The 8,356-nt window shown below is 35.6% G+C and overlaps 1 protein-coding gene across 1 annotated transcript; it reads right to left on the bottom strand.

Annotated features, from left to right (window-relative positions):
* Positions 1 to 1,450: 1,450 nt before the first annotated feature.
* On the bottom strand, positions 1,451 to 7,202 carry LOC113230546 (cytochrome P450 4c3-like). Its single transcript, XM_026464539.1, has 9 exons — positions 6,926 to 7,202; positions 6,663 to 6,772; positions 5,580 to 5,670; positions 5,019 to 5,201; positions 4,054 to 4,430; positions 3,836 to 3,904; positions 3,572 to 3,740; positions 3,296 to 3,475; positions 1,451 to 2,714 (listed from the first exon to the last, which is right to left on the bottom strand). The coding sequence occupies exons 1-9, from the start codon at positions 7,080 to 7,082 to the stop codon at positions 2,548 to 2,550; spliced, it is 1,503 nt and encodes a 500-aa protein (XP_026320324.1). The 5' UTR covers positions 7,083 to 7,202; the 3' UTR covers positions 1,451 to 2,547.
* Positions 7,203 to 8,356: the final 1,154 nt, after the last annotated feature.

The raw sequence follows: 8,356 nt of genomic DNA, 5'->3' as shown, positions 1-8,356 counted from the left end.
AGGTTGTAATCACACAGGTTATCACCACACAGATAAGTAGTATAGTAAAGGGTAAAGTAGTCAAGTTGCACTAAATTTCAAATCATTGTACAGTTGATACGGCTTGCTCTATGTTGACATGTAACTATGGTAAAATACTTGCTGACAGGTGTATAGAAATTATTTCCAAACTTTATCCTTGCTACAGATCACTGAGGGCAAATATTTAAATACCCAACAAAAATATTCGGAGTAATGACTATCCAAATTTAAATAATTGTAAACGATTATGTGGATACAAAAATACAAGTACAAACTGTACAACTGCAAACACATTACTATTAGCCCTTTCCATCTCTTAAATTTCCATCCAAAGGTTGCCTGGAAGCAATCGCTGCTTAACAATAAGACTTTCTGCCGTACACCAGCCTACTCTGGGACACCTATATACCGTTCCGCGTTAACATTGTACTTTTAATGCGCAGCAAACAACACTTCACTCATTCATTATTAAACAATCAAAAACAACTGTATTTTCACTTGGTTTCAAATTGATAACAGAGGTAAATTCACAGAAGTTGTATGTCAACAGGAAATTCAAATTTTACATTTACAATCTCTGCACGGTTGAGACAATGTGCATCTATTTATTTGGATCAATCGAGCACATGAAAACCACACATTATGTTTAGTAATAGAATGAATCAATCACAACTTCAAGTAAATAGTTCTCGTTTCACAACAATAAGGATTACTCGGCATAATTTGATAGGCCACAGCATGAAAACGTCTCACCGGGTTACAGCTAACGAATCACTAGACAAAGATGTTACGATATGACTTCCTTTATTTATTTCTTCATTCATTTACATTGCAAACGTACTGCTAAATAGCCTACACGCTTACATGTCATAAACAGATAATTATAAATATATTTAATTATGATATTACTATAACTATTCTAATTCAAAAAATGTACAAATTTCCCTACATATACATATATTTAACGCTATCAGCGAAAATGTTAATGTGCTCACACTGAGTGAATATGTTCCCGATCAAGCGTATAGCGCGAATGGTAGGCGTGTTTGTGGCATTTACCGTACGAATGACAGGCTTGCGTATGAGCCGCAGCCGGCACGGGGCCACCGTACCCTCATCAATCAATCAATCTGAGGGTCGTATTCTAGAACTCTACTCAATGCTCAAGTCAGGGTTTGTGTATGGTTTAAAGCACTTGATATCATACTCAAGTTCCTGCCATTAGGGTCGTATTTCCAGTGCTTGTGTTTCCAGTGCAATCCTGACTTGAGCATTGTATAGAGTTCTAGAATACAACCCTCAGATTGATTGATTGATGAGGGTGCGGTGGCCCCTTATGATGGAAAGCGGTCACCGTCACCTATGAACGCCTGCAACACCAGTGTCGTCACAAGCGCGTTGCCAACCCTTAAGGACCCTTCTCAAACCCCTTTTGAAGGACTCCATTCTGAATTCCTGTGGGAAAACCCCGACAGGGGGTTCATTCCACAACCTAATTGTACTTGGGAGAAAGCTCCTCTGAAACCGTACAGTACGAGATCGACTCGGTTTCAGGGTCGATTTTGTGTATGACGTAGCATAAGTTCACTAGTAGCATAAGTTCGACATTGTTCTCCTCCATAAAAACGTGACCTTAGAATTTGGTCGAAGCGATCATTCCTCGTAATTCTTCATATATAATGCTTGTTGCACATTTGTTTCGTGTGGATTATATTCTGGCAAGTGCAGTTCGTTTTGTCATGACGAGTTGCCGAGAGGATGAAATATACTTAGAACTTTAGGGTGCGTATAGACCTGGCGAATGCGCCGTGTACGCGCTGCATGTGCGCTGCAAGCTTGCTGCATGCTTGCAATTAAATACATGTTAATATGTGGCGCGCAAGAGGCACACGAACGGCACGCGAACAGATTGCACAACGTAATAGTTGTGTGCAGTTTGCGAGCACTTTGCAAACAGGCGCATTTGCGGAGCATTCGCCGGATATGTACGCACCCTTACAGTGACCAAATAAATGTGTATAATCGTCCTTACACTGTATCTTACATATGTATATTCGAGTTCGCAATGCTCTAGATAGGTGCCTACTAATTTCACAAAATATTACAGTTTGTGAACTTGTGTTTTGCTATAAATCAGTTTCGACTAAGCTTTTAAGTAACAATTATTTTATTTTCTGGGCTCGTAGTAAAAACTGTCAGGGTTAATGTTCACCTAGGTAATACTACAAAATAAACAATGAACATAATAAATACAATAACACTTATTCCATTGGAAAAAAATACTAACAAGATTTGTAATACTACTTTCCTAAGTTTGTTTCATAAACCTATATACTAAATCTATGGTTTCATATAATAAACAAACATGGAACTTCGTTTCCGTTTAAAAACAAATTTAATAAAGCGATGCCGTTTATTCCTTTTATACTTCGAGTATTTTGTGTGTTGAATGCTTATCTTACACGGTTTCTCTTTTTGATTCTTTCGTATATATGAAGGAAATACTAAGGCAAAGAAGCTGTTAAATTATTTTGTATTCCTTTCTACAAACTTAAGCAAAATCGGTTCGGCGCTCCGTAGCACAACATCTGATTTAAATCGAACGTCACATTCTCTAGTCACTGGATGAAGCTCGAAGTGCCGTAAAACGGCTGCTGCGCACGATTTCATTTCCAACATTGCGAATTTTTGACCTGATGACATAGTGTGAAAATAAGAGGAATGTAGCGACGCTACAGTACAGCGTGGTCGCAGGTCCTTTATCGGGCCGCAAGAATATTTCTTTGTGTTCGGTCTATATATTGATAAATAATTTAAAATAATACATTTGACAATTTACAACCAAACATCGGTCATTCCACGTCAAACTGAACAACTTAATTTTAATTGATGATACCCACTTTTTTAATTATGCAGGTGTGCAATCTACACCCGAATAGCAACTCAGTCGTGCAAAACTTCTTAAAAAAATAACATTTTATTTTCCGGAAATATGTCTTCTTTGTTGTATTTTTTACCGAAATATCTACGTTCGGTTTGACGTGATATGAGCGACATACAATACAAGCATTTCCTAAATACTATGAGAAAATTATCTTTAAAAACATGTAAAAATCATATTTACAATATTACCAAAATTATGGTCTCAGCCATATAATTGCATTATTTTTCTTTGGGAATTAAATAGAGTGATGCTTAGCGTTTTTTAAACCAGCTCGTTTTCTTTATTTTACTACAAAAAGTAGAGATATATCTGTGAGATACACAAACTTACCTATACAATTCCTAGGCCCGGCACTAAACGGTATATAAGCAAAGGGATGTCGTCCCACACAGTTTTCAGGCAAGAATCGGTCAGGATCGAATTTATGTGCATTTACATACAGATCCTCACGTCGATGTAGATCGTAACTTTGGATAATACATTCTGTTCCCGCTGGAACCGTGTAATTGCCTGAGAAGCAATGAAAGGTTTTGTAGTACATCTTCTTCAATTATTGTCAAACTACCCTTGACAGGATGCAAAATTAAAATTTATATGGAAACATACTCAGTTTCACAGTTTCGCTTAACGTTCTGGTAAGAAATGGCACGGGTGGGTACAACCGCAGCGTTTCCTTAATACAGCACTCTAGGTATCGCATAGCAGCTAGGTCTTCGATGCTGGCGGGACGTTCATTTTCACCGAATATCTTATTTAGCTCGGCTACTACTTTGTCCTGTAATAAATGCACAATGTGCTCACTCGTCGGTTCATTCTATTGCGATAGAAGCTGAATTCCTAAAGTCAGCGTTGAGCCTGTATTTTAATTACCTGTATATGTTTATTGTTTGCTATCGACAGCAGTAAGTATGTGAGTCCGCATGCTGTTGTGTCGTGGCCCTGTTAAATAAAAATATATAAAAAATTACGAGAACAAATGCAACAATTAAAGAACAGTTATAATTAACATTAGGTAATTATTAACACAGGTAATTACACTTGGTTCCTGCACGCATGTTTCTCTGTGAATTTATATTGTACCTCCTTACCTCAAACATAAAAGTATCAACTTCTTCTCGAATACCATCCTCGTTCAATAACCCATCGTTTTCTGCTAAAATAAGCAAGTCTAACATAGCTGTTTTCTTTTTCGTGGTAGTAACTGGTTCTCCTACATTGTAGTTACTTGCTCCATGCGTTTTAATATACCGTTTCCTTTTTCTTATAACTTTATTAGTAAAATTGTGAAGATTTGTTAAGTATTTTAGCTGTTGGCGGTAGATCGAGGTAAACGAAAATAGGAAGTCAGACATGAGGTATCCCGAAATCAACCTCTCAATCAATAGAAGTCCTATTTTGTAAACGGCTTCTTTGTACGATTTTCCTGTATTTGATGTCTCATCTAATGGAGTTCCCATTGCTGTTTCTAAAAAACAAACGGTATCTACTTAACGAAGTATTTATATCTTTAATATATTTAGAAAAAATCGGCTCACTGCTGCAGGGCTAGAATAGGGTAAAAACGTAGGCATTTCAGTAATTCAACATGATTGTAACAAATTTATTTGAACACGATATTACAAAAGTAACTTGTTTCCCTAAATTTATTTTAAAATCTTTTGGAGGTGTTCAGAATAAGCGATACTATCTCAATATCTAGCATTATATTGACATAGTATTACTTATTTTAAACGCCTACAAATGAACACATACAACTACACTTATTTAATAATTTTTAACTATAATTTTAATACAAAGATCGAACATAAAGAAAAAATCCTTTGACCCGACAGGACATGAACCTATGACCATGCTGTACCGCAGCATCGCTCTACCAACTGAGCTGCAGGTCGAGTTAGCAGGTCGACGAAATTCTTCTATGTGTCTGTTATAGATCTATGTATTGGGTTTTTCCGACTTTCAATGGCGTATGTGTAGTAGTAATTTTTTACTATATTTATTTTTGATTTGAATGCACGCTATGTGGAGCCTCTTAGATACCATAAACACTTACCACAAATTGTATGAAGTGTGTAATCAGAAAGTATTTGCATAATATTAACTGCTTTCTGATCCGTTAACTTCAGGCTTCTTCCTAGTCGTAGGTTGTTTTCTTCAAAAATTAAACAAAATTGTCGTAGAATGTTAAAATGGAATGTTGGAGTCAAAATTTTTCTGCGTTGCAACCATTTCTCACCTAAGCAAACAATAATAAGTAACTTTACTCAAGTTCCAAGACAAATGTCTCTTTTATTGTCTATTATTACTAGAGTAATTAAAAGAGGATGCAGGAAAACCGTAATTACTTAGTGTATTTATACAGAAATTTTACGCTATGAGATGCACTCATGTCGCCCTATATGTCGCTGAACAAAAACATCTTATAAATATGGGGTTACAAAGACATGAAATTCAAACCTGTATCAGACCGAAAATTCATAATGTTTTTAATTAGGTGCAATTAAATCGAAGTCATCTAAAAATTAAAAATGGTGTAATTCCTTGAGAATAGGTATCTATCAGAGTCCACGCATGGTTTTTTTTTTATCAATGAAATTAGTCATAGTTAACTAACCTTTGCTTAAAAGAAGTCCGTCGTTTAACCACGGTTTTAAAAATTTATATAAGATTCCTTTATCGGTATGTTTCATTGATGATACAACAATCTGTAAAATAAAATTTGACTTTAATGCCACTGGAAAGTATGATAATATCATCATCATCAACCCATTTATATGTTCCACTGCTGGACACGGGTCTCCTCTCAGGCGAGGGTTTAGGCCATAGTCCGCCGCTGCCCAATGCGGGTTGGGGACTTCATACATTTTTCTTGATGTTTCGTGATGTTTTTCTTCACCGTTCATGGTAAATTTCAAATTAAATTTCGCCCATACATTCCGAGAAACTCAGATGTGCGAGCCCAGTTTTAATATATGACATCATCTATCTTATTTTTGTGTCACTATCACTTGTTTCGTTGCTTTTTCACAATATAAAAGTTGCCTAAAAGTCATTTACCTGTACATTGGTATTGAAAATGCCGCTGTTGTTGAGAAGGATATCGATAATGCAAACATTATAAAGCATCTGATGATTATTACCATAATTTCTAGTTGAAATTCAAGTAAATCTCGTATAAAATATATATAATCAAAGCACACATGAAATCGTCACATTTGATTAAATTGTTACTGCGATCGTAGGCATAATTTGTTAATTATGCTTACGGTCACAGCATTATGTGTGTTATGGCTATTTTGTCTGTGACAACAAGTCTCCCTGATAATAAATACTCATAAAGATAAGTAGATTGACCTGAGTGCACTTTGTTACAACTTTACGACACGCACACAGATGCCCATAAATCTTTATTATCCTGTTCTTTGTTGTTTTGAACAACCTTCTTTTTTTCCTGCACTATTCTTAACACCTTTTCATTAGTTTTTCTATTTACCCAACTGATTCACCTTCATTCTTTTACAGCACCATATCTCAAATAATACTAACCCATCACTGTCGCTACCTCAGAAGTTCTAAAATACTCTTATGTGCATATTTTTTTAATAATAGATGAGTACTTTATTTAATACCTATATTTACATGGCATGCAATGCAGGTGTACTAACAAAATGTACCTATATGTCTATGTAACATATACCTCAATATCTTCAGGGTTGCAAACAAACACACTTCTTATAGGATAAGCCCAAAATCTATAAATTCCATCAAAAGTCGCTGCATATTTCCTTCCAAGTGCGAAAAGTTGCTCTGCAATTTTTTAAATATTATTTAAAAAAAAATATAAATGGTATATATTTTTGGCCATAAATAAATAAATTATCACACGTTATAAGATACTGTTACAATTTTTTTATCATGTGGTATATTTCGTGCGAAATAAGTCTGAATTTATATAAATACCTGGAGAAAGCGATAGGATTTCCATCATATTGCCAATGATAAAGTTGTCCTTTGGACCGGGAATTTTTCGAATCAATCGGGCTTGCTCATTGTAGTTCAAAAACAAATGTAGGATACACAAAAATATAAGAACAAATAGAAAATACAGTACTAGCATGTTATCTGACTGTAGGTCTCACTTGAACTACGTACACATATATAATAGTCAATTATCTCTCAGAGTGATTTTCCCAGTCACGATTTTTGTCTCGCATGTCGTCTTAGAGGATGGAAAAAAACGTGAGAGTCAGAATGGCGGGTGTACCTTAACGAATCCTGAGAAATTTGGTATCAAAAAAATGTACCTAATTTGTACTATTTAGTACCTCTGTTTAAAAAATTTGTACCTCCATCAGAACGAAGTTATGGCAATATCAAAAGTATACCCGCCGTATTGACTGTCAATATCTCGGGTGTACCTCGGATTACCAGTATTTATTTAATAACTACAAAAACTTCTTATTCCAAAAATTTGTACCAGGGTCAATAACCTGTGACTCGGACTTGTTTTCATAAGTACAAAAATATGGAGCAATATTTTGAAAAATTACTGCCATACTTGCCTTCTCAGTAAATAACTACTATCTATATTTAAATGAATTATTAATTTAACAGTCTAAACCAACGTCGTACCCAGAACAAGCAACCGCGCAAAGTTCCTAATTTTCATGAACTACTTTAAATGCCTACTAGCAAATACTACAAGCGTTGGACAAGTTTCCAATTCTTAGCTCCCGCTCCTTTTAATGCACGCTAACACACAGTGCGATCAGGGGGTCTACTTTCGATCTCCGTCCGACATCCGTCCGAAACAATTACTGCCAAATACTTGACCAAATGAAAAGACGCGTGATGCGAATGAAGCTTTATACTGGATACTTGTCTTTTACTTTTGTCGAATATTACTTATTTGACAGTAATTGTTTCGGACGGATGTCGGACGGAGATCGAGAGTAGCCCCCCCCCCAGAAGTGCGGAGATTGTGTTACATACTATACTTGGTGGCGATGGGCAACAACTGTGAAATTTTGATGATTATAATTATTACTTAATGAGGATAGAAATAAGGTTGTAATCAAAGCTCTGTGCATTTTCAATATAGAATTTGGTTAGGTACTTTTTTAATATATTATAGTTGATAATGCCCTACTTTGAATAGTATGTTTTCTATAATATTTTTTGACATTTTCCTAATTACGGTAGCGTAATTTTGGTGGTTCTGGTGGTTTATTTGGGACAAATGTAAATATTTAATATTCAATTTAGCCATTTGCTTAGACCTGCTGCTGATAACAGATCCACACAGATACTCGTTAGATCTCGGCTTCGCTGGGAACGTCCTATCACTCTGCGATTAAAACTGTGTCGACATACTCTCCTCAATTGACTATC

This window comes from Hyposmocoma kahamanoa, unplaced genomic scaffold (genome assembly GCF_003589595.1).
Source record: "Hyposmocoma kahamanoa isolate Upper Pololo Valley unplaced genomic scaffold, ASM358959v1 63, whole genome shotgun sequence".
NCBI lineage: Eukaryota > Metazoa > Arthropoda > Insecta > Lepidoptera > Cosmopterigidae > Hyposmocoma > Hyposmocoma kahamanoa.
Note: the sequence above shows the minus strand (reverse complement) of the source record. Positions and strands in the feature narration are given on the sequence as shown.